Source organism: Coturnix japonica, chromosome 1 (assembly GCF_001577835.2).
Source record: "Coturnix japonica isolate 7356 chromosome 1, Coturnix japonica 2.1, whole genome shotgun sequence".
NCBI classification, from domain to species: Eukaryota; Metazoa; Chordata; class Aves; order Galliformes; family Phasianidae; genus Coturnix; species Coturnix japonica.
The window spans coordinates 61,231,465-61,258,492 of NC_029516.1; the positions used below are offsets into that span (position 1 = coordinate 61,231,465).

The window sequence follows — 27,028 nt, forward strand, 5'->3', positions numbered from 1 at the left end:
CTGCTCATCACACACCACTTACATGTTCGTTTGGTAAAAGAGGAATGGGGAGGTTACATCCTTCCCACTGTAAGTGAAGGGAACCTAAACATCCACAAGTCTATGGGTCCTGATGAGATGCATCCCAGAGTCCTCAGGGAATTAGCTGATATAGTTGCCAAGGCACTCTCAATGATATTTGGAAAGTCATGGCAATAAGGTGAAGTATCTGATGACTGGAAAAAGGGCAACATCACACTCATTTTTAATAAGGGTAAATGGATGATCCTGGGAGCTACTGACCTGTCAGTCTCAGCTCTGTGCCAGGGAGCATCATGGAACAGATCCTTCTGAAAGTAATGCTAAGGCACACAGAAGGCAGGGAGGTGATATGGAAGAACCAGCATGGCTTCACCAAGGGCAAATCCTGCTTGACCAACCTAGTGGCCTTTTATGATGGTGTCACTGCATCAATGGACAAGGAAAGAGCCACTGATGTCATCTATCTGGACTTCAGTAAGGTCTTTGACACAGTACCCCACAACATCCTTCTCTCCAAATTGGAAAGATATGGATTTGATGGGTGGACTGTTTGATGGACAAAGAACTGGCTGCAGGATTGAGACCAGAGAGTGGTGGTCAATGGTTCAGCATGTGGATGGAGATCAGTGATGAGTGGTGTCCCCCAGGGGTTGGTACTGAGGTCGATAGTTTGCTGATGACATCAAGCTGTGGAGCGTGGTTGACACACCAGGGATGCCATTCAGAGAGATGTAGGCAGGCTTGAGCAGGGGGCTCATGAGGCTCAGGAGATCCAAGTGCAAGGTCTTGCATCTGTGTTGAGGCTTTACCCATACAAGCTGTGGGGTGAAAGGATTGAACACAGCCCTGCAGAAAAAACTTGGGGGTTCTGCTGGATGGGAAGCTGGACGTGAACCAGCACTGTGCCCTCATAGCCCAAAAAGCCAACTGTATCCCCGGGCTGCATCAAAAGAAGCATGGCCAGCAGGTTGAGTTAGAAAATCTTGGGGACAGAGTTAGGGTGGAAGTTGAAGATTCCTGGCTGCCAGCAGAGCTGTCTGAGTACTGCCTTGTGGAAACACTGTCTCCAATGGCTTTTTCTTTTTCTTGTGGTTAATTGGCTCCAGTTTATTATGAAGGTTTAGATGAAAGGCACTGGATTCCAGATGGTCATTTGATCATATGGAAATTACCTGAATTAAATCCTAAATATTAGTTCTGTGAAAGCAATGATGTTTTCTAAGAGTTCCAAGTCATGCAGACTAAGTTAAATACCTTCCATACTCTGGCATGGGAATAGCATGATATGCGAAGAACAAAAATGGTCCATGGCAGAGGTCCTAGCTTTTCCTTTTGTTCAGAGAATGTGTCTCTGTGAAGAAGTGCATGCAGATAAAGCATATAATTCCTCACATCCTGTGCTTGGTTAGTGTAGTCATAACATTTTGTTCAAAACAACATCTAGATTCATGGAACAATTTTGGCGAGGGTATATTACACTGAAATGCAAGTGTGTTGCTGTCACTTGCTGATGGGGTTATCTGTTCAGTCAGATGGGAATATATGCACTATGTAATGCTGATAGGCCAATTTCAGACATGTATAACATCTCCTTACGTATGATTTTATGGGGTGTAACCAAAGCGTCTGCAACCTATTAAGTCCCATGGTAATAAGGCTTTCCTACAGAGACCGAAGAAAAATATCTACACGGTTAAGGTGTTAGCAGAGACACAAACATTATTGCAACCTCGTGTGGTATGTGTACGCAGGCAGCTTGCTCAGACATCTATCCTCACTCACCTGTTTTGTAGCATCTTACTGATTTTTTGTTGTATCTAGTAAAATAGATGTCATAGCTGGCCGCAGATTTATGCCAGGGAATGCCTAGTAACAGTACATGTTGTTGATTGGGAATATGTTTGTTATCTTCAGAGTGTACCTGCAGTTCTTGGACAAGAAGAGCCAGCTGTAAAAGATGAGTGCTCTGGATGCATCCACTCAATTGAGAGACACCAAAGCAAAGTCAACATGAACAAGACTGATTTTACACAGTTCCTTTTGTGCTCAGAGGACTGCACAAAGAAGTGCATTCATTTACAGCACATAATCCAGACATGACCTTTCTAACTTTACTTTTTCAAATACAGACTTTTGGGGAAAAAGCCTTGCATCTTCACACAGGAGATTCACAAGGCAGTGCTACACCATAGTATAGAGGCGCTGATACTTCACATTGACGCACACGAAGTTATTGTCTGGTGTGATGGGTGGTAGTATTCAGAAGTCAGTGCCCTCTTACCTCTGCTCCATGTCAGGTAGCTCTACCTGGACTGTGCCTGGCAGACATTAACTCATGATTCGTCACAGCTTCCAGTAAAGGGAATTTCATGGCCTACTAGACAATCCATTACAGTACTTCTTTGTTCATACAGGTAAGCTGTATTTCCTGTTGTCTGACTTCAAAGAACCCCTTGGCTGTAATTTAAGAGTTTATTTTCTTTTACATGCACCTGCTTTCAGATGTCCACAGTCTTTTTCTGTATACTAAACAACCTCGGCTTTTTCAATCAGACCATCTTTTAGAAAGCACTGAACATTTCTGTTTTTGTAACTGTATGTAGGGAAGATGCATGACAACTGTGTGGAGGTGGTAGAAAACATCAGGGGAATAAGGGCCATATCCTTGGAAGGGCAGGCCTTACAGGCACCTATCTGCAAGAATAGGCTTGCATTTAGTGCTTCTAATCATTCCTATAGCCAAATATCACTGGATGTTGCTGCTAATGAGGCAAATGTAGTGTTCAGCATGCATGCTCATTTTTTCTCACTAACAAAACTGAAGACAGAATGGGGAATGGACCTGAGATTTCTTTTCCTTTCCTGGGTAAGATGTCTGTAATCACAACTCTACCAATCTTCTTCAGCTAGTCTAGCCTGTCTCTCCACCACGGTAAAATGAACGTGCTTTATGCAGGTGGAAGGTAGGCAGACAGTTGTCAATGATCAATGCCCTGTGCAAGGGACTCAATGAAGATGACATTGAGCTTCTATTGCACTACTATATCTCAGTGTATAGAGTCAAGATGAATTAGACCTGACTGCAGGGCATGAAGTCGTCCCAAGAAACACTTAGTTGATAATATTTAATCAGGTTGAAAGTATGATAAGAGTGGGAAAGTGCAGTGTACTCTGTTTTTCAGATTGGCTAACCTATTTGCAGGCTCATTTATAGACATTCTTCAATTCTTCTCTTTCCTTTTCCACAATCTAAAACCCACTGGTTTCTTGCATCCTTCCCTTCCAGCATGACTTCAGGAGTAATGTTACAAATTTAAGTGATGGACTAGACTTAATAGCAGACAGTTTAGGTGAAAGTAGACAACAAATGCAAAGGCTATACAGATCTATTCTGTGATCCAATTTTGCTCCTGAAGAAGAAATGAGAAAGCCGAAGATAAATAATCCTTGGTATGACTATGATGCTCTTTATAGCAATTCCCTCAAGCACTTTACAGTCATTCAAATTCAATATATGGTGTTACTGCACAGTTAAATCTATGCTTAGAAACCTCTGGAGACAGTTAAAACAAGGACTTTTGCATAGGGAATATGCAGAGAAGAAATACTGCCAACCCCCCTTTTCCTGTACAATAAACATATATGCATGATGAACCACTACATCTCTTGCTTCAAAGATCAAATTAAAAAGCATTAGATCAACAGTATCCTCTTACAAAATATGTTTTTTCTAGGGAAGGAAGGATTTAGTTTTTGTGGCTGCTTTCAGGGTAATTTTTTCCCCCCAGTTCTTGGCCTTTATTAGCTTTTGAGCTGACAGATACAGTAATGACTGTTCCCCAGTAACTTTTGGGGATTCCAGTGATATGCCAAGGAGAGCTGCAATGAAGTGGATATATTTTAATGTGCTCTCTGTGAGTACAACTTCAACCAGGTAATTTAAGTTGCATGTTTTTACAGATATGTAAAGTTGTAAGAAGTGGCACCTTCTTACTCAACGCACACCTCTTCCATTTCACCAAGGTTGGTTTTCCACTGACAAAAGCAAGTTCTTGTAACTCCTTCAGAGCACATACAGCTGCAGAAAAACAATTTGGATTTTGTCCTGCCATGCTCCTAAATAGCATTGCCAGCTTGATAGTTTTGTTTATTTCATACATTTATTGCATGTGAAGATTTTATATGACTTGATTACCCTTACTTCACCATGGGGGTAACAGAGTATAAGACAGATCAAAATCAGATCTGATTTGTGACAAGATCTACCAGATGTCTTGATTTAAAAAATTACATTTTCTAATAATGAGCACTTTCTCTCCAAAGCTGTGAGCAAAGCGCTGGCTTGTCTGTTAATACAGGCTCCTTCTATGCCTAAATCTGAGCTGAGGTCTGACTGAAAAATGTAAAAACACCATTTTATTTTTTTACCCCGAGACACTGAGCCTTTGTCTTGTCTCTCTTCAGAGGGAGCCAAGTTCATGGCTTCTTAACATCAGGGTAGCTCTGCTTCATTTTTTCCTGGTTTCCAGTCCACAGACTTTGTGCTGAGCTGTTATTCACAGCTCCTTGGTCTGCTGTTTAAGTTCTTTCTCCTGCCCTTCTCACCACTGTTTTGTCTAGCTTTGAATTGTCTCCTTGGCAGCATCCAGCCTTCACCACCCGCTACCTCTATTCTTCAGTCTTCGCAAGCATCTCTTTTTAGTTGGTCTTTTAATCACACTTAGGGGATCAGTTGACTCTCCTGTTTATACCTTTTGGGCTGCTGTCATGTCTCACATAGATCACGTAGCTTACTGAAGACCTTAGAGACAGAGAGTTATTGCAGCGATAGAGACAAGGAGCACAAATTTCATTTTGCACCTATTTTACAGCAGCCGCTTTTCTGACTTCTGTGAGGTTACATCTGTTGTATGCTGTTGAGGGGATTTGAATCCTGCATGAGGCTGTGACAGCCCCCTTCTGTCTAAATGTTATTCCATTCACCCAATACTAGGGTGATTTGTACACCTGGAGTGAAGTTCAGAGTGTTCTAGAAATGAATTACAGCTTTTCATGGTCAATTTTTCAACTGTAGAATGATGTATTCACGATTGGTGTCAGATAAGGGTTGCAGTTTTGCAATTGCTTATTCCTTTATTGCCAAGGTTTGGGTTTTTTTCCTTCTTTTTCTAGTGGTAATGCTCTGTAATGATGCTCACCTGTTATCCTGATAGTTTAGCTGTGGTTTTGAAGGTACATGAACACAGGTAAAATAAAGTTTGTAATAGGAGGTCATTTTTTCTTTTATCAAAGCAAGATAAGCGTAGCTGTTGTAAGGCACAGTTTCTCTGTAGATCCCATGGTACAGATTTTATGGTTGTTCTCCATTTTCTGAACGTAGAAACATTTTCTAAAGTGATTAGCAAAATCTACAAAATAATTCCAGTTTAATGCATATATATATTATCAGTTATCTGTTCAGTTTCCCATGTCCAAAGGGAACAGCGCACAACTCATAGACGTTTTCAATGCTTTTTAACGTTCGTACATTCCTTATTCACCTGATCTGAGTCATAGAGCTACCAGTCTTTTCCAGTATAATTCAGTGATTGAAGAGGACTCCTTATTCCCTTCCACTTTGGTGGAACTTAAGCTCATCTCCTTTGCTTGGTGCACTAACTTCTGAAATTTAACTGGCCAGTTTCTGAATTTCATCAAGCAATGCAAAGATAATCAGGCAGAGTAGTTATCATAGGCAATAAAGGGCAAAATGATGATTCTCCAAAATGAATACATGTGCAACGAGGGCTTTTGGTTAGTTGGCATTTCTCTGGCTTCAGCTGAATTATAGTTTTCCTTAGTTTATTTTTCCATTATGAGAATCTTGTTGCTAATATTTATTTTGTAGTTTTTCTTTTCCTTCAGTGGGAAGTTCTCTGTAATGGCATTCCACTTCTTTAGTCATTATGTTTATCTTACCTGCCTGACTATTCAATGGCTCTCTTGTTAGCCTTTTTCCTTAACCCGTTATTTAAGAAGATAGGTACATTACAAGTTCTTCTCTTATTTTCTCCATTTGGTTTGATATAGCTTTTGATATTTTTTAGGTCGTAAAGTTAAATTGAGCAGTTATGAGCCTTTTCAGTCAATGCATTATGATGACATTTGTCTTGGTTAATTTTCAATGGCATTGATACTATTTTAATGTTCAGAAGATTAAATTTTTGTAAACCGTATGAAATTATTTTGTTAAATATCTCATTGGCAGGTGAGAAATGGACCATTTTTTGGAGTCTCTTTAAAACATGAGTAAACACTGAAGATCTAAGATGTATAGTATTCCCATTTTGATCAGTCACTTAACAGCGCTTATACCTGTAAAGTTAAGAAGTTTCTTCTACCTCCTAGAAAACTGGCTAACATCCCATTTACTGCTTTATTTCCATGGTAGCTAAATACAGTATAACTTGCAAAAACGTGACAGAACTGTGTGTGGCTTTGATGAGTAGCCTTTTCTGCCACAGTTCATGGAAGTTCTCTTTCTAAAAGCATTTTCTCTGAAATTATGCTTTTAGGGCCTTTTTCATTTCACTAACATATGTCTAACTACCATTTACTGGCACCGCACTCCAAGTTCCTGTCAGAAGGAGTCAATTTAGAAAACACGGTTTTGTACTTTAACTTTGTCTTTTGATTGCCATATCTGTGTGTTTTTCCTTCAACAGATGTCTAGCTATTTAGTCAAGGGAGAAAAAAGCTGTCTCTGCAAAAATGATGAGCTGAGTAAAGATGTTTTTTTTTACTTTGGTTGTGTGTTAAGAGCAATTTATGCTGTGCATTGATATTCTTCCTGTACCTTTGGGACTTGTAGGGAATCATTTGGATATTTTCATTTGAATGGAGACTAGGAACTTTAAATTGAGGAAAGGAACAGAAAATAAATCAGTTTCAGTATTGCAGCCTACGGGTTCTTTGTGGTCTGGAGTTCCCATTGCCTGTGCTTAGAGGACAGAAAAAATTCTTGCAGACTAGATCCTAAGCCTATGTGTGATAACTATTATTCTATCAGCCACACTTGCTTAACAACCTTCTTCAGATATTTTAACACCTACAGGTGCAAAGTGCTCTGTGTTATTATCTGTAGTGCAACAACACTACAAAGGAAGCCTTTAACCCATCCTGACCTCCTGAGTAACTCCAGCTACAGGACTGAATTGAATGATTCCTCAGCCTCGCACAGCAGCAGTGTTTCCATTGCAGCAGGTTAGTGCCATGAGGCTGCAGCTGCTGTGCAGCAGCACAGTCACTGCTTCTAAATTAGAAATACTCCTTTATTTATCATACCCCCAGTAGTAAGTTCCAGTAACTAGTCATTGCATCCAAAAGTCTAGATCTTATTTCTACCATCCCTAACAGTATGAATGTGGGAATAGAACTGCTGGCTTTGCCTGCCAGACTGTGTGATACCAATCTATGTCACTATAGATTAAAACATTGGTTTTCAGAAAGTTTGCTACCTCGATCTACTGTGCAGATGATGCACAGTATATAACATAAAGTTCACTATAGAAAAATCTGTATTTTATGGAGAAAATATTTTAATTTCTGTTTTTGCCCCCATGGCTGCTTAAGCTGCTAATTGACTGAGCTTCTTTACTCTTGTGATTTAGCTTTTTATAAAACACTACTGTGGCTGTGCAAATGGATGTGAATTACATCGGGGTTTAGAGACAATAAAAGTCAGAATCTCTTGGGTGTATGATCAGCTGTGTGTAGGATATTACCTCATCTTCTGGGTCAACAGAGAGAACTCACTCATCTGTTGTGTTTATTGCAAAATCATTGCAATATTTTTTCATTAATTTATGTTTGTTGTTTTAGCTCGATTCATCGTAATTTCCCCTTTTACTGCTTATCCATTATAGACAAAATAGTCTATAATTGCATTTTTGTCATTACACTCCCTTTATAAGTGTATGTGGGCTATATGTTCACATGAAATTACATCATTCAGTACTTTGGAAGTAACTGACATTGTATCTGCTAAGGATCTTTCTACTGAAAACTGTTCATGTTATGGCTTCATATTCCTCTCTATGTTTGCGTGCTTCTGATTAAGAATTACAGATTTCATTATCTGTGGTTACTAAGGTGTGAGCTTTTGCATTAGAGATCTTTCCCTTATATTACCCTATAAGCCCCCACCAAAACCTAAAGCTCCATTTTTTCCCCGCCCCCCCACTTTGTTAATTTTTAATACTCTGTGTGTTTATCAGACAAATGCTCTAAGGATGAACGTTCTAAAGGAGGAGATGACTAGTTTGTATATGCATGGCACTGTAGTGGGGAAGTGTGCCACAGAAAAGGACAGATACACAAGTCATATTCATGGTATCTGAGGCTCGAGAAATCTGAGGTTCCCATTCCACCCCCCTAGATGATGTGACAGAGTATGGCTTCTGCCCTGAAACATATGGGCATGATTCTTGTTCCCTCGTAGGATAAATGTGTGGGTATGAAGTGAGTTCTTAGCTCTGTGTTATCCTGTTATGCACCAATTGCTGCAGGTTCAGTGGAGGTGTAGCATTTCTTTGATGTATGGAATTTGGATCTCTGAATTTTAAGTTGGAGTGTGAGAAGTGATGTAAGCAAAATACTTAAGTTTGTGACCCAGGTCTTTTCCAAACTAGATAAGAGAGGCCCATTTTGAATTCTAAAGTAGAACCATTGGTAGTTTATCTTAAGCATAAAGCCTTAAAACAGCCTTCTTCTCGTTTCCCTGTAGTATTCAAAGTTCAGCGTCTGTCAGTCTGCTGTATCTACAGATACACTGTTCAGACTTGAAACTCCAGTGAAAATTTCTGCTGCTGAAGTGGAAGCTGTGCGACTAAACTTCATTATCATCGAAAATCATGCGCCATTCATTCGTATCCATTAACTTTTTCAGCTGAATCCTGATTTAATTTATGAGACGTTAGAAACTTCACAGCCTTGAACCATTATCATCCAAAAATTAAATGAAGCTCTGTAATTCTGGTGATGTTTCACTGTGGTATTTAATTCTGAATAAAACAATGTGATTTTCAAAGGAAATAAAATACTGTGTCTGAACTTCAGTATAGTAAAACTGATCCCCATTATTAGATTCTCTGGGCAGTTCTATCTAGTGCTTTTACTGTGCTAGACATCCAAAGGGGTAAGGGAGTTTGCTTTATGCTGAACCATCGTTTTTATTTCCAGGTCACCTTTTCTATCAGAGTTGCCAGGTCTTTCACTCCAGCTCAGGGAAGGACCGCTATCTTTCCCCTTGTTGGTGTGAGACCATGGTCAGAAACATGGCCTTTATCTACAGCTTATGAGCTGAATTATCATGTTTGCCGCTGTTATTCCAATACGTGGTCGTAAGTTGTTAGCACCATGGCCTCTATGCCCAACTGGTCCTCTGTGCTGGCCTGTTAAGTTTTAGCAGCTAGCATCATTCTGCAGGTGGGTATGCAAAGTTAAATCAATCAGGGCTTTTGACTGTGTGCCTGGAACATGCACCAGAGGGAAAAGCTCTTCATGGGCGTTCTGTGTATACTAGGCCTGTTCTTTTAGCTTGGTGGTAGAGGCAGTGAAGGTAAAATACCTGAAAATGTGCCATGCCTGGCTAAGGCAAAATAGAATCTGAATTAAAACATGAAACAGCGTAGGCTACATTTTTGAAATATGACATTTTTAGCTGAAAAATATTGAGAGGGAATCTGATGTACAACATTCAGAATGTCATTTTATAATATTTTTCTAAGTCTGCCCTTTATAGGCTATCCAGACATGAGTGGAGAGCAACACTTCTTGAATATGTCTCTTTAATTGACACTAAGAGCTCTAAAAACAAGCTTACAGACACTGTGGGGAGATGAAACTACGTGTCTTATGAAAAGCCAACAGCCTTGCTGTCTCCTGCCATCAGACTTCCCATGTGAATAAAGAAAGCTAAAGGAGAATTTAGAAGACTAAGTTTGAGAAGTGTCAGAATCAGATGAGTTCTCAAAGGTTACAGTCCTTGTCTTTTGTCTTTGTGAAGGGATGCAAACAGAAGCAGTACAATGAGTATAAAAGAGTGGAGTGGTTTTTTTGCCCAGAGAAAGCTGTGTGGCAAAAATATATGTTTAAAAATGCTGCATGTTCATGTTATGCACTACTAGGTGTGAGAGAGGATTCAGCGCAGGGCTGATTAATGACCTCTTGTCCCTATGGGGGACTTAAATGTTCTTAAGTGAGAAACTCCAAACTCTTCTTCTGAGTGATGAAGCTGAAAGGTTTACAGGTGGGAAACTTCTCAACTTCTCAACCCAGATTGGTATCTGAGACAGCCTGAAATAGGTCCCAGGAACTTAGTGGAAGGAAAATCCTTGGGAAGTTTGCTGGTGCGTGCTGCTTAGCACATAAGGAGTAATCAATCCAGCGCATTCTTCTTATGTTAATAGCTTCCTGCAGAGTGAGTCACCTTGATTATCACTAGGTTACCTTTGAATTGCTTTTGGTTTGAGAATAGATGTTGGTGAAAAATGAATTTGTTTCATTCTAATAGAATGCTGAAAATTTATTCATTGGCATTATTCTGACAGCATGTTTTGGGGGCGGGGGGAAATAGCTTTTTTTTGCCTTATTTGCTGGTATATTTTGTCTAATTTGTTAGTCTGATTTCTATGGCATTTTATTTAGCTGGCAGAATAGATTTCCAGCTTCTCAAAACTTGTGACATTGGCTTTTCCAGACTGCAATATCCGACAGGGAACAGCACATCATTTTCTGAATTTCTTCACTCAGTGTTTGCTTGTGTACCTCTAAGACATTTCTACTGACCAAACTGGGAATAGGTATCAAGGTATGAAGAAGTATTAAGTGCTGTCTCAGAGAGGCCTGTAGTTCCTTATTGTTTTTATTCAAGCAAAAACCAGACCTCAGAGACAGCACCTTCCATTACACAAACATAAATAACAGCCAACTAGGGGGGAGGCTTTGTGTGCTTCTGGTGGGACCCTGCGGGCCTTGGAGGGGGCTCTGTTAGTTTATAGCAGCCAAGAAAGGACTTGCAGAAGGGCCCCAATCCCACCTTGACAGTTGCAGGTCTGGAGCTGACTGGGGTCATGACCTGCCAACACCAACAGGCAGAGGCTTTGACTGGCCCCTTTGGTCAGCCTGTCCTGCTGCTCCTCAAAGTGCTACAGGATAGATGCTATCACCAAAACAATTGTACAGGTTACTGTTTTAAACCACTGAACTGACACAGGAACACTGAAGCACATGAGAAACAGCATGTATTGAGCATTTCCTGGAGCAGGAAATTGGACTAGATTACCTGATGTCACTCCCAGCCTGAATTATCACACAATACTAAACCCAGGGAAGCATAAAGTAGATGGAAAAAAGGTGTCTCAGTAGCTGAAATTCATTTTGTTCTGAAGTGCCTTTCCCTTTGGCATGCAGTTACCTTTGTGTGCATGAATTATAGGGACTTCCACTTTTCAGATCTTGATATGTAAACTGCACTACTGAAACTTTAGTTTTGGGTTGGGTTTGGTCCCTGAAGTCAAAACTTTGGTCCCTGCAGTCCTCTCAGTGGAGGAGCTATTTCCAATCTTCCTTTTCAATTGGTTTGCAACGAATAATGAATTCTGTTTGTTGTTTGAGGAACCAGTACTTTTACATAGTGAAATGATACTGCGCCCCATTTTAATCTTATATTGCTAAGTTTTTTATTATTGATACACTAATAAGTTATTCAAAGAAGCTCAAACAAGAGAGACTCATGGCTGTCTGTGTGTGATACTGTTCGTTTTCTAGATGTGCTTTTTTTACTGAAAACAATAAAACATTATGGAAACTGCATTGATTTTGTAATCATGATGGCTTTTCCTCCTGTCCTTCTGGACTTATAAACCTCTGCTTTCATAACCTCTAAATATTTTCTTAAAAAAAATAAATTGGTAACCACTCATCTGTAAATCCTACTATTTTGCTATCTGTGTTTTTCACTTCTCAGCAAGGCTATATTAACCTTGGTTCTACATTTCTGCAGAGTGACGGACTGAAAAAAGGACAGTATTCTGAATGAAGATCCTTGCTTTATGCATAGTTCCTTTCTCTTCTGGATTTTATCAAGAATTTTATCCAAGAATACTGTTATTCATTTTTCAGCTCATAGGTTACTTATTCTTGTGTTACTTATGTTATGAGGCAACACACATGTCATCTAGGTATATGGATGAAGGACAAGCTAAAGACATAAGATAAATATTATTGCAGGCTTCTGACCCGGCTGAATGTAATGACTCCTTGGAGCTAGGTACATCTAGTTATTCCTCAATATTCCTCAAGCTGTTTCTTATTTCCTTGTGTGTTTTATGTATTTGATGTGACTGAGTGATATGTGAGGCTTAAAATTTATAGACAGTTGAAAGTGAAACTTTATATAGATAGATGAAAGTGAAATTTTCTTAAGAGGCTTAATTTTTCTCATTAATGGAGAAGAGAAAAAAAAATATCTGGAAGAATTATTAAAGAAAGTCAACAGTAATTCCCCAAAACCAAGCTCAGTGTTTGAATTCCACTCATCCTCTAATTGCAAATTTCCTAGAGAGATCAGTCCTTGCCAGCTGACTTTGATGTCTTTTTAATTAGTGATTCTCAATAGATGTCATTGATTCTTCAGAACTATTTAGAGCTAAAGCAAAGGCAAGAATCTTTTTTTTTTATTAGCTGATCTTTTCCTTTTAGAAGTTAGTTTAATATACTAGCTAAATAGAAGTGTGTTGCTTTTAAGATATCCTAAGAAACAAAAGCTGAAAGTTTTAAACTTTGATATTTGATCATTTGATGACTAAATCAATGTATTGGTGCCTGTAGAAGTTGAATTGATGTCTTTTGCAGCAGATTCTTATTCATATCAATGGGATCAGAGAGCTCTTAGGCATTCAGAGAGCTATTCGTGTGCTTAAGTGTTATTGTCTTTCATACACAGTAGAATTGGAAGTCCTTGATATTATTTATGAGCTGAAACCAGCCTTCCTATGTGCACTGTATAGTACTAGTAAGATTCAAAAAACTTTTTCATTTCTGTAGCTGAATATGCATTTTAGTAAATTAGCCTCATACATACGGATGGGTTTCCTGACACCATCTTCAGAGTCCTTCTGCTTGTTCTCTTTCCTATCCCCATTCACGTTCAACACAGGCTATTACTGCATTTCACAGTTATTTATATTCTACTCATGCAATTGCAAAAACATTTATTCTCTACAAAGTCTGTGAGGTTGGGATTGATCTTAAAATGCCCACGAGCTTTATGTTTGATTGCAGATTGGTCTTGGCAATAGAATCATAGATCACAGAACTGTTTGTATTGGAAGGAACCCTTAAAGGTCATCTAGCCCAACTCCCCTGCAATGAACAGGGACTCCTACAGCTGGATCAGGTTGCTTAGAACCCCGTTTAGCCTGATCTTGAATGTCTCCATCCATGGGGCATCCACCACCTCACTGGGCAACCTTTTCCAATACTTGACTATCCTTATCATAAAAAAACCACATTTTTCTTATACCCAATCTAATTCTCTTCTCATATGGTTTGAAAACATTTCCCCTCATCCTGTCACAACAGACCCTGCTAAAGAGTCTGCTCCTTCTTTCTTACAGCTCCCTGTTAGATACTGAGAGGCTGCTCTCAGATCTCTCTGGAATCTTTTCTTCTCCAGGCTGAACAGCCTCAACTCTCTTAGCCTGTCCTCATAGTGGTGGCATGTGTACAGAATAGCATTGTGAGAGCCTGTCTTGCTTTAGGATAATAAGTGAGTAGTATCCCTTAATGATCAGGAATTTGACCTTTCACAATTTCCAGATATTTTTCTGTACTTAACTGCCTGTTATCCCACACTCTCACAAGAGAATAATTCACCATGTGAATACACTTTCTAGTCTTTTCCTGCACCAGCTATAAGAAAGCAAATACCTTGTGATTTTCCCTACTCTGGTTTTATCTTGCTGCTGTTCTTCCATTGTGAAAACTATGAGGGAGAAATTAGTGTTGGAGGACATTGCCACTGGGCAATCATATGATATTGTAGTTAATTACCAAAAATTTAAGCTGAGAAAGTTAAAACGTATGTCTAAATATAAAACTTCCTTGGCCAGAAAATGGCACACTGTAATGCAAGAGATTAGTTTTTAAAAGTTTCTGCTGCATTTTATTTGGGCTTCAGAGGAACTCATTAAAATTACATTGCAGCTATTCTTGTTGTCTATTAGACGTGCATAACATTATAAACATTGTTTTCCCCTCAAGTGATGATGAAATATCCCTGCTTCTATGAAATATCTAGTCAAAATTCCAAAAATACTTAAATATACCTTTGGCTTGAAAATAGTGTTGTAGCAATGTAGCTCTGGAATACAGCATTTGAAATTCTTTACTTCTTCTCATCTGCTTAAATTCAGAGTAGATTAAGAAAGAAACAGGAGAAGGAGAGGACAACAAAATCCTTCAAAAACACTGTCTAAAAGTTAGGTCTCCAAATCCAAAAGACAAATGCTTGCTGATAAATATTCAGCATTGTGTAACGTTAAGTAACCACTGGAATACCTGGTATGTTTGAATGTTTTTCTGCCAGAAGACAAATTGTAGTCTCATATATAAATGCTGTACAGTGTAAGCTTACAATACTGAGTCTTGAATTCTTACTGTGAGGGTATTGTGTGCATAGCTTTTAAGGTGCTGGCAAAGCAGAGCAAGCTTGAGAATCCCACATGATGGATGGTGTTTTCCTTTAAGCTCAGCATGGTATCTGATGTTATCAGATGTTCAGGTAAAAGTATCACTGATTGTTTCTGTGGTTGCAGGCATAGCTTATTGATTCCGCCTGTGAATTTAATTTTATCCTTATTATCACATAAGATTAAAAAAAATAATAAAAAATCGAGTTATTAAGTGTATGGGAAGGACTCTAGGGAAGCCAGCATAGACAATTACCTACAGATACTGGTCAAGCTGATTTTGTACTTTAATCTTTCCTTTTGTACACTTTAGGAACGACTGGATGTTGTGTTGAGGGACATGGTTTAGTGGGAGCTATTGGTTATAGGTGAACGGTTGGACTAGATGATCTTTTAGGTCTTTTCCAACCTTGGTGATTCTATGATTTACTTAGGACTTGGTTTCTTCAAGGAAAATCTAAATGCAGCTGTATAAAAGGTAACTTAAGTCTTTTGTGAGGTCTTCCAGTTGTAGAAATGTTGAAAACCGTAGCATCTTTCAGAGTAAGAGAATCTACTCAACTCCAGCAAGCTGAGTTCCTTTTTCAAATAAATCATGAAAATATATTTCCTCTTTCTCATTTTTTAATTCAGAGTTTGGGGGTTCCCGTGAGTTACAGATAATAAAGCTTAGATCCACAAGTCTTCCAGAACTTTCAAATTTTCCCACTCATTTATGTATTTTTATCTTTTAAGTCATACAGAATAAAAGCTCTGCCTTCGCATTTTTGGAGCATTCGCCATTTAAAATACTGTTTATAACATAGCCTTGAAAATCTATTTCTTAAATTAAACTGCTACAATTTCCAAACGTATTCTTTTTTTCATAATCTCCACATTGTGCTATCCTGGCTGTATGAAGTCTGGTTTTATAAAATTAAATGCCATGGTAGCAATTTGAAGGGTTCTTTTAATCCACTGCACGTGAGTACTTGCAGCGACTTCATGCTGGGTGGAAAGCTATTACAGAACATACCATTTTGAAGTTCTTGCTAAGTACAGCCTGGACTAAAAGTGACTGCCAGCTAGTTACTGGTACTCCTTGTCTTTTATGAATATGTAGGTATGTTGCAAAGTGTTCTCTTAGTTGCGATTGCTCTGCTGTTAATGTCCATGTATCCTTTCGAATGCAAGAGGTTTTCTTGCTGCAGTAGAGCAATCCTAAGTGGCATTTAGTCATTGCATGATCCTATATAAATGCATAATAAAATACTGATCTCACAAAAAAATCATATAATCAGAAACACATATTTGTAAAGAGCAAAAGTTCATGTGAAATTGAGTGTTTAATTACAATTCATTACCGACTGCTGTGATAGTTGAGATGTGCTTGAATGGTGCTACAGAGAGATTTGCTCTGCCTGGACCATTTCTCTTTTGTATGGGCACTGAGCTTCAGATTTCAACATTTGCTGCTTAGCAGCAAGTCTGAAGAGCAATGACACTATTTAAAAAATAAAATAAAATAAAATAAAATAAAATAAAATAAAATAAAATAAAATAAAATAAAATAAAATAGTAGATGGAGTTTCATCATGAGAGTTCTTTCCCATCTCCCAGAAGGATTTCATAGTCACTTTCCCAGCTCCTTGTAGTAATTTCCTTGTAGTCAGATGTTGGGATTTGTTCATATCTGAGTCCAGTACTTTATCAAACATGCTCAGCTTTTCTACTGCTGTTCATAATTAGCATACACAAAAGGTTAGTGTGTTTTGTACATAGTTGAGTTAGTCCGGCAGGAGTTTCATTTTTATCTGTTGCACACATTGTTAACTATGGTCCTCTCACTATCAACATGGGTGGACAATGATAGGACAAGGGGGAACAGTTTTAAACTGAGACAGGGGAGATTTAGGTTAGATATTAGGAGTAAGTTTTCCACACAGAGGCTGGTGACGCACTGGAACAGGTTGTCCAAGGAGGATGTGGATGCCCCATCCCTGGAGGCATTCAAGGCCAGGCTGGTTGTGGCTCTGGGCAGCCTGGTCTGGTAGTTGGTGACCCTGCACATAGCAGGAGGGTTGAAACTCGATGATTTTTTAGGTCCTTTTCATCCTAGGCCACTCTATGATATGATTCTATGAACTATGCTTTTTCCTAACCCTCTTTTGTAACAGTACTACCTTAAAGGCAAAATTTTTAGTTTACTTCTTGCTTAACATTTCTCGTATTCAAAGAGTACGGAGAACTCTTCACAAGTTGTAGCTAATACATGTTCGAAAAGTCTTAGTGGAGACTTTAATTGTGATTTTGATATTTTTCACATGCAAAATATAGCTTTATGGGGTTTCACAGCTTTTGTGATAGACCTTTGCATGACTGCAAAACAATTTAGGAATTACACAGCATTCAGTAAATCTACCAGTAAAGTGTCACTGTGGTTTCTTAAAATCTCTGCATCTTCTAGCCCCCAACATTGTCAAGATTTATGAGAAAAGTTTTTCTGCCTTTCCAGCACGCAGAAACCAATTCTGACTCATTTTTCTTGTTTCTCCACAAAACAAACAAAAACTTCTAAATTATTGTTAGACTATTGGATGGATTTCAAACTTTGTGCAGTTATTTCAATCAGTAACTATAAACAGAAAAGCCAAGCTGAAAATGTTGAAAGTTATGAATTACTACTACATGAGACCTATTATAGCATAATAAAGTACCCTGGGTTGGAATGAACTCACAAGGACTATCGAGTCCAACTCTGGCCTCCACAGAAGACCACCCAAAATTCAAACCCTATGGCTGACAGTGTTGTCCAGATGCTCCTTGAACTCAGGTACTTGTGGCTATGCCCACTGCCCTGAGCAGCCCATTCCATGTCCACCGCCCTGTGGTGCAGACCCTGTCCCTCACTCCCACCCGCCCCTCCCCTGGCACAGCTCCATGCCGTTCCCTCGGGCCCCGTCGCTGTCACACAGAGCAGAGCTCAGCGCTGCCCTTCTGCTCCCTGTGAGGAGCTGTAGCCGCCATCAGGTTTCACTTCACACCAAATGTAGGCCCTAAGCATTTTTTTGTGTGTGAAAACAGTTGTTTTCCTGAGAAAATATCAATTACTTTTCAGGGATGAAAAGAACGCCGACAGTGGCATGCTGTCGGAATGGGCTGAAGCCCTCTTTGCTTTTACTCCTCCTAACACAGTTGCATTTGCAAGATAGCTATCAGTAGTTGCCCCTCACTCTGCTCACTTGGGACTGTGGCATGTGGGCTGAAAGAGACAACTGAAACGTGAGGAGCTGCAGCCGCCCTCTGTGTTCCCCTCCAGAGGACACCCTGTCCCTGTGTGAGTGACGTTGATGGTTTTGGAGCCAGCTGCTGTCGAGCCGTCATGTCTCCTTGCTTGACAGCTCCACTGGAGGAACAAAAGGCCTGTCGTACCAAAGATGATTTGTAAACAATAAAGCAAGGAAGAAAGAGCGTTTTCCATCCCACCATGTCCAGCAGCGTGAAAAACAATGCTATGTTACCCAAATACAGGCTTCCTTTAAAGTGTCGGCTGCTTCCTTATGCAAAAGGGTGTGTAAAGAACAGTCAGGGCCGAATTCGGCTTCTTGTTGACTCTTGCAATTTTATTGGCTTCTTACAATTAGGAGAACTAGGCCTTTTTCTTTAGGATGTTGCCTTCTCAAAGGGAACAGTAAAACACAGCATCTTGTTCCAAATCCAGTAATGGTTATTTGAAAACCCATTTTATTGTAATTTATGTTCCCTGTATTTTCAGTGTTTTTGACATCATTCGTATTAAATCAGAGGCTGAACACTGTAATTTTTCCTGTTTTCCCAGTAAGAACTTGGTTGCTGATTAACTGTCTTTGGCAGTGAGTGGGTAAAAATTAACACATTATCAACTTAACAATGAAATCAAAGTGAATTAGAATACCATTATCTAAAATAAATTATATTTTATTAGTACTGTGTAATGTTCTTTTAACTGATGACAATGATTTATTTTTGCTTAGATGAATGATGAAACTAATCAGTGAATTGCTGGATAGATGCTCTGTTAAATTACTCCTGTATTCAATTGGGAGCCATTAATCTATTGCTTTGTGTGCTTATTTGTCACTGAATTCATGGGGGGATGTGCAGCTTCTTACCTCATTTACATAAATAGGAACTAGAGCATCTTCAATGGTTATCAGTGGAGTTTCACTGTTTTGAACCAGAGAAAATTTGACAGTAGACCCCTCTGTCTTTGGCTTTGTCTGAAGAGATACCTTTTAGAAACCACCACTCCATTTTTTGTTTGTTTTCAAAACTTTTTAAGGGAATTGATCCTGCTTATGGCAATATACAAGTTTGGTTTTGTTTTTTTTTTTTCTCTTTTATTCTTTCAGTTAATTATTATTATTATATATTATGTAATTATGATATTATGTAATTGTATTGTAATGATTGCTTAAAGATGGATGCCTACTGGTCACTTATTTTTATATTTTATATATATTATCTCTGTTACACCGGATAAACTGTTGTTGTGCTGTTTTCTAGTCCACCCACAGGAATCTGTTCATTAAAATTTAATCAATGAAGATAATAACAAATGTGTTGATAGCAAAAACAATGCAGATTCAGGAAGCTAATATAAATGGAAATGCTTTTATTGTAACTTTACAATCCAAAGCAAGCATTTGTCAGGCCAGTTTACAATTCAAAGGAGAAAAGAAACTGAGCTTTTTGTGAGTATTTAGCATAAATGACAGCTGGGTCCCCAGTACATAATGATTTTCCTAGCAAGGAGTTACACTGTGGGAGGTAAAAAGGAAGAGCATTAGAAAATTTTTATTAGTTCTTTGAAACATATTTTTCTAGTAATAAACTCAGAAGCAATTTTGTTTTTAGTGTATAGAAATCTTTCCAAATAGCGCCGTCACCTTGAAAAATGTAACATTCTTGATTGAAAATTGCCTCCTACTGAAATTATAACTCATGCCCAAGACTATTTTACAAAAAAGGTAAAAATGGTTTTGCTCTCAACCAAGTTGCAGCATTGATTTACCTCTTCAACTCTAACATTCAAAACATCTGAAGACAGATTAAGCACACCATGAATATGGCATAAGATTAGTTGATGCGAGTTAAAAACCAAATTGTAACTAGAGTCCATCTTCTGTCCTTTTTTTTTTGCTCTTAAATGAAAAAAAACAAAAACAAACTACCAGCAGACAAGTGACTCTAGGCTTTGATAATTATTTACTTTCTACCTTAAACCCACAGCCTGTACCCTACGAGCCAGTGATAGGAGCAAGTGGATGCAGGGAAACCTCTTAAAAGCCAAATAACAGCGTGGAAGGGTATTAACGGGGCTAGTAATTCAACTGCATGTTAGGGCTGGAGCTTCCATATGGTTAATTACCTTGCAATTTTGCTTGAGATGTTTGCATATTATATTTTGGTCAGCTCAAAGGAAGGAATGAGCTGAATGCTTGTGGGAAGTCACAGAATGAAGCCCACAATACTTTAGCTTTGAAGACCTTTATCTGTGCTATCTGTCCTGTGAGTATCCTTTGGAGGTGGAGGGAAATGTGCCACCTGCTCTGGCGTCCTGCAGTGAGTTAACTTTGCAGCTGCTATCTGCATCACGGGATTATGATTTGTAACAGTTCCAAAGCTCAGGAGTCTGCTTCTTTGCCTTTTGCAGAGAGACAGAGGAGCCACGTGTTTCATAGCAGCTCATAGGCAACACTTGATTTGTATGATTAGTGTACGACTGGACAGTTTGTACAAATGGGCTGAGAACAGAGTTCCTGAAATGCACCTGCAGTTTGAGCAATGTGCAGGTTTGTAACCTGAATGATTGAAGAACAGTCATGTGCAATGTTAAAAAAAAATACGTTTCTCCCAGAGCATGCTAAGCAATTCCTCTTCTTTAGGGTAAAAGCAGCTGAAATATCTCCAAGCATCAGAGACACTTAATATCTGCATTTAGTTTACAGTCTTCTGGAAGCTGTATCTGTTGAATGTTTTAAGCTATACAATGGCATGCAAACTGTCTGTGTCATGTCCAGGATTGTCATTACTTTGTTGGGTGAAGCAAAAGCTTCTGTGGGCTTTTGTGAGCATGGTGGCTTTTCACAGAGAAACGTATTCAGCTTGGTTTTCTTCCTGCATATGAGTGGATTTCTTCACAGGTTAGGCCACAGTTGTGGCTTTATTTGCCACTTCTTCCTCTCTTTAGCTCCCTCAAATCATCCTCACAGCTCTGATCTTGTTCTTCTGTCTCTCGGGCTCTCTGAAGGACAGGAGTTTCAAAGATTAAGGCGCTCTTGGAAATGAAAGTAAATATGCAAATAATAACTAGTGTAATCATCTTTGAACATAACAGGATATAAGCCTCCTTTGAAGGACAGAAATTCATCTCAAGCAATATCAAGGACTATTTGCAACTAAGAATTTTGAAGCATTTAATAACTTCTGAATGTTTGTTTTGGGGGTCTAGAGAAATTCAACATGTACTGAAGTCACAGAAATTACGTGACAGAGTTACCATGGCTCTTAAGTTAATGTCTGCTGCCTTTGTGATTTATTTGACATGGCCTTGTCTTTGCATAACAGGCTGTCTTGGAAGAGCTCTGACAAATCTTGAATAAGAATGGTGATGTTATTTATGAAATCTTATCCCTTTTAAATTTCCTCCATCCCTACCCCACTCCCTGTACTGAGCCTGTGAGCTTTCATTTGGTCAGGGTCACCCCAGTAATGAGATGTTCTTTGAATTTCAAGATATGCCGCTCGTTCAATAACTGGGTAAATTAAAAAATGTTCCTGGGAAGGCAATGCAAAATCAGAATGCAGTTGCATACTTGGTAATGCTCTGCTGTGCTGTCCCTGGGTTCCCAACAGTGGTTGGGCCTCAGTAAACTGGAATTGATTTTTCTACTCTAGCATATGTTAATTCAGATTAGGATATGCAAAATGCCTTAATTTATTTTATTGGATAGCAGGTTATGGTTTTATACTAGCTGAATGGAATCTAATTTGCTGAGAATAGGTGGTGAAACAGATACATCTAAGGGACAAAATAAAGTAGAAATGAATACCAACAAATGCAGAGTTTGTGCCGTGGCATTGGTAGGCTATGTACACCATTGCAATGCCCAGTGAATGCATTATGCAATGTTAGATGTAGCTCTGTACATTTAAGTGACAACAAGTGCTGCCACTGTTGGAACTTGTCGTCCAGGAGAAAATAATTGTTTTGCCATGTTGTATCCTGTCACTATGGCATTTGCATTCTCAGAGGCCCAGGCAGTAACTTCTGTCTCTGCTGCAAAGTCAGGTTTTGACAGGTTTGATAAATGAAAAATTCCTGCACCATTCTTTTTTTTTTTTTTTTTTTTTTTTGCATGAGGAGAATATTAACTCCTCTATTGTAGACAAATTCCATTCTTGTAACTTTATCATACTACTTGAAATTCCTATGCTGTTCACCCTTTGACACTGTTTTACATATATATATATATGTGCTGGACTATACTGATGTACTGCATGTTATTTAAATGACTGCCCCAACACCACCAAAGGTGAATGACTTTGAGCTTTGAATGAGCTTTGAGATCCTCTGGAGTGAGGATATCATGACTGTGCAAATCTCATTTAATACTGTACTTGGTGCATAAGATAGCATGACAATTTGACCTTGCAATTTAATGCCCTGCTCAGCTGTGACAAGGGCTCCTTAGTTACAATGGCTCCTTCCTGATATTCATATGTGCTGTATTCGGAGAGCTGAGCATTTAAGAAGCTGCTGGGAAGGTCTGAATATTTCTATGCTTTAAAGTGTCCCAGCCTGGTGACAGAACGATGGACAGATCCAGGGTGACTCCTGAGTCCCTTTTGTACTCACATTGTTCTTTCTTCCTTTCCTGTCCAGAGCTGTCTTTCATGTGAAAGGTCACTTTCATGGTTTTTTTTCCTGGTAATTTTTTATCTCTCTCTCTGCAGCTTGGCTAGAAGACACAATTGGGCTACCTATCTTGGTCATTATGTTTATCACAACTTTATAACTATGCAGTTTGTTTATGCAGAAATGTTATTCTCTTCTGTGTTGCATCTATTTTGAATTTTGGTTAGGGGAGTAGGGATAAGAACTGTCCTTTGTCTACTTACCAGCTAATTTCAGGACTCTTTTTTTTCCTAGCTCCTCATTCTCCGTTTTCTTTCCTCACTTTGAGCCCTGCCAGCTCCCTGGTTCTCCAGGAGCAGCTGCTACAAAGATGTATGTGTTCTCCTCTGTAAAAACAGTCCTTGTTTTGTGTTGCTAGGCTACACCCTTCCAGCTGCCACTGAAGAAATGCTCTGTGGTGGGAAACGGTGGGATTCTCAAAAAGAGCGGCTGCGGAAAACAAATAGATCAAGCGGATTTTGTCATGCGGTAAGATGGAAACCTCAATGACAAATTGTCTGCCCTTCCCCCTGCTCAGTCTCCTTGACTTTTCAAAGCTATTCAGTTGTGATTAATCAATTATAATTTGCCTTGGTTTCTTTTCTTCTCCCTTTCGCGGGATGTTTTGCAGAAGTGATTTGGGTACAAGTGTGAGAAGGGGTAATAAAGAGAGTTTTGGCTGGCCTCTGCAGATGTGTGCATTGTGGTTGTGGCAGACCATATAGTGTCACAGACAGGGATTTAGGAGCTGCTTTTCTTTTCAATTATTCCTTATTAGACGGAGTCTCATCTTGTACTGTGCTTCATCCTTCGCAACTCTAAATGCAATCATATGCAATCCATTGAAATCGTGATGAGTAGATACTGATTTGTAGGACAAGGCTTAATAAGCTTGGACAAGCTAAAATATTTCCACATTTTTTCTCCCTCCAGATTAATTTCTGCCTAAGAGAAGACAAAACCTTTTTGATTCCTTGATGCCATCTTTTTTTGAATTCCCCACATTTGTTGTATCTCTGGTCTTTCTGAAGTCATAGGAATCTGTCAGAAGGGTGCTAAATTGGCTACTGCTTTCTTGACTGAATTTGGCACTTTCTAGATTTGCATTCATTAAGGAAGGGAGAAGTTGGCTCCTTTTTGTTAAACATGAACAAGAAAAACATTGTGGGGCAGAAACTGTAAGACTGGTTCTGAAGAGATGAGAAATGGAGTTTCTTTGGGTTTTGAGGTAGATGCATAATGGGCTCTCACTTTAGCAAGTCTACTTATTGAATCCTAATAATTTATTATAAGGCCATACAAACTTGCTCTAAAGCAGACAGTATTACTATAATTTCTGGCTTGCATCTCAAGGAACAAAAATGCTTTTGATGTTAAAGAAATACAACAAACTAAAGACAAAGGCACAGAGGGAGGGACTCAGTGTGCTGACTGCCATTACTGCAAAGCTCCTTCAGTGTTCCCGAGACTAAATACGAGAAACTGCAGGGTATGATACGGTAATATTATGTAGATGCAATAGGAAGTTAAAATACTGTAGGAGCAATCAGTTACAAAAACAATAGCAATGTTTTTTATAAAGCAGCTGTTACAGCCTGATCAGAGAAAATGACTTTTCTTTCTCTCTAGGGAGGGTAAACCAGCCATTGTCTGTACTGAACTTATTTTGGATTGGAAAGAAGCAAAAATCCCAGAATCTGCCTGCAGGCTGTGCTGCATTAGTGGTGCAGTCATATTTATGAAAATATTTCATTTCTGTTGGGGAAGAGTTAATATGCCACTGGGAGAGAATATTTTTGTAGCAGGTGGAAAATTTAGCAGATCTGTAAATCTGATTTCTATAATCTGAGAGCTGAGAGAGGAAGAGAATAACAATAACTTGCATAATATTTTGCATTTTTTTATAGGAAATGTGTCTGATGGCTTTCAACTATTTCTGCAGTGCAAAATAATCATGGCAGGTTTTGCCATTGTTCATTCCTTCCATTCACGTTGCTTTTAATTTCACTTACAGCAGAGCTTATGGAAATATGATTGCAACCATCTTCTGCAAGAAATTGTAATCACTAAAGTTAATTAATGAGTTTAAACTCCTCTTATTGCTGAACATCTTCTACAAACACAGTTGTACCGACAACAGAGATTAAAAGTGCAGCAGTTTTCAGCCTCTAGGCCACAGCACACTTCACCTGCAATAAAAAAAATGTGCATGGCATATGGTCTACATGTTTAGTCAGAGTAGTAACCGTAGGCTTTTCTTGAGTTATGTGGGTGTTTTTCAAGTTTGTAATCTTTATTTTTAGGGTGGCTTTTTGTTTTAATTTTCCCTTTCCCTTCATGCAAGCAAGTATTTTAAGAAAGAAGTGTTGGGTGCTAAATCATAAACAACGTATTTGCCTGTATTTTGACAGAAGAGACATAATTTCATGACGTTAGACTGTGAAGAAATATTTCTGTCTTCTGATTCTCCCTGTCCCCCAACTGTCTTTTATATCTCTGCTATAGTTTGTGCATCTGCCAGGGAGAGGATTTCTCTCCAGGGGACTGAGGGATGTTTTCCATGCTGTTTGCTGGTGCATTTGTTCCAAATCTGGACAAAATTTGTCATTATGTTCAAGCTGACTAGTGGCTATCATGATTTGGGAAGGACAAGCTGTTATCTTTTAATTATATTCTGCCATGCCATCTAGCCATAGCAGCCCAGATGGAGCTGTAGATATTAAATATGGCGCTGCTTTTGGGGTTAGTAAACAAGTCCAGAAAAATGTTTCTTTCAGTTGCCATAGGTAATTATTGTCTTTATTCTGGTCAAGGTGCTACAAAGGAGTAGAAATGAATATTTGAAGTCCCCTTTTCAATTCATGTTAGTCCCTAGCGTTTACTATATGTACAAGTAGCTGTGTAATCACATAACATCTGTCAAATGCACATGCCATTGCTCACCCAAGCTGCCTGGATTCCCTGCACCTGAAGGAGCTCTACTTATCTCTGGGCCAGACTCAGAAGTAGTGTTTCTGCCCTGTGAAGTTCAAAGGATCCCTGTCATTTCAGTCAGCTGTTTTTACCTATTCAGGTGGCAGGCCTTGCATGTGAAAAAGGCACACATGAACTGCTGTGCTTTGTTGATGATTTTTTCCCCCCCCACAAAATCTGGGCCTAAGCAGGGAGATACCAAATTAAATTGACCATTAAGTTTTCCTCTTTCATTTATGTTCACATAAAAAAAAAAAAGCCACTGTCCTGTTTATTCCATCTTTCCTGCATATTCATATATCCTTTGTACCAGGAACAAAAGTAAGATAAAAAATATGTGCATCTTAGCGTGAATCTTTTACTTCTTGGTGCGTTACCCACCTGCACAGGGCTCATCACTCTGCTGACCCCTTCAAGAAAAGGGCAAGGGGCTTCTGAAGATGGATTGACTTTTTGCTGAGTTTCCCATTGAATATTTATGCCACTTCTTAATATTTCACACAGAACAGATCGGGAATGTGATTTACTGCTGAAGGGACTTAATGTGTTTGAATAATGCTTCTGCAACTGGTGTGTGAAATAAAGTAAGATGATAAAACTGAGGAGCTATCTTGGTCCATCACAGTGCTTTTAAATAAACTTCAGTCGAAAAAGGCTTCTTTAAAGCTTGCCATATGAGTCAATGTTTATTCAAATCAGGAACCATTAAACTGTGGCCTGCCAAAGGTCCCTTATTCCATCTCTTTGCTCTGGGGCCAGGTCACCTGTCCACACATCTTTCTTCACAAATATTTGTTTGACCTACCACTGAAAACTGCTACTGAGGGAGTTTCTACAACCTCTGAATAGAATTGGGCTGATTAATTTGTGTCCCACTTAGTGCAGGTGGAGGATGAAACTAAACACTGTCTTTTTTTCTTCCCAATTTTTTTATTACATAAACCTTTCTCAGTTTCTAAAGTTTTATCATTCTTTATCTGGAATACAAAAAGAAAACAGAATAAGCAACCAGTCATTGCTGGTCTAGAGAGTTTTGTAACCCACCCCCGCTGCCTGGGAGATGCACAGAGGCATTGCTTGAGAAGTGCTCCCAGAACAGAGTGCCAGACAGTTTAATGGGAGCCTGGGCAGAAAAATGAAGCCACCTCTTCGAGGAGTGCAGCTCCTGTTATGGAGACCCCTGTCTCCCTGGTACCAGAGTAGCCTGGTACCAGGCTGAGGCACTGGGGCACTGGGTGCTGGGAGCTGCGCCTCAGCCTGTCTGACAAGATTTTTGGGGGAAAAAGAACAAAACAACAACAAAACCACCTCAACAACAACCTCAAAAACAACCCAGCAGCACTAAAATCTTACAGTGTTGCTCCAGAACACTTTCCAAATCTAC

The 27,028-nt window shown here is 39.1% G+C and overlaps 1 protein-coding gene across 1 annotated transcript in view; it reads left to right on the forward strand.

Annotated features, from left to right (window-relative positions):
* Nucleotides 1-27,028, forward strand: part of ST8SIA1 (ST8 alpha-N-acetyl-neuraminide alpha-2,8-sialyltransferase 1) — a 123,935-nt gene that overhangs the window by 37,634 nt on the left and 59,273 nt on the right. The window contains exon 3 of the mRNA XM_015869469.2: nt 23,051-23,160. Coding sequence (XP_015724955.1) covers nt 23,051-23,160 — 110 coding nt within the window. The remainder of the gene's footprint in view (nt 1-23,050; nt 23,161-27,028) is intronic.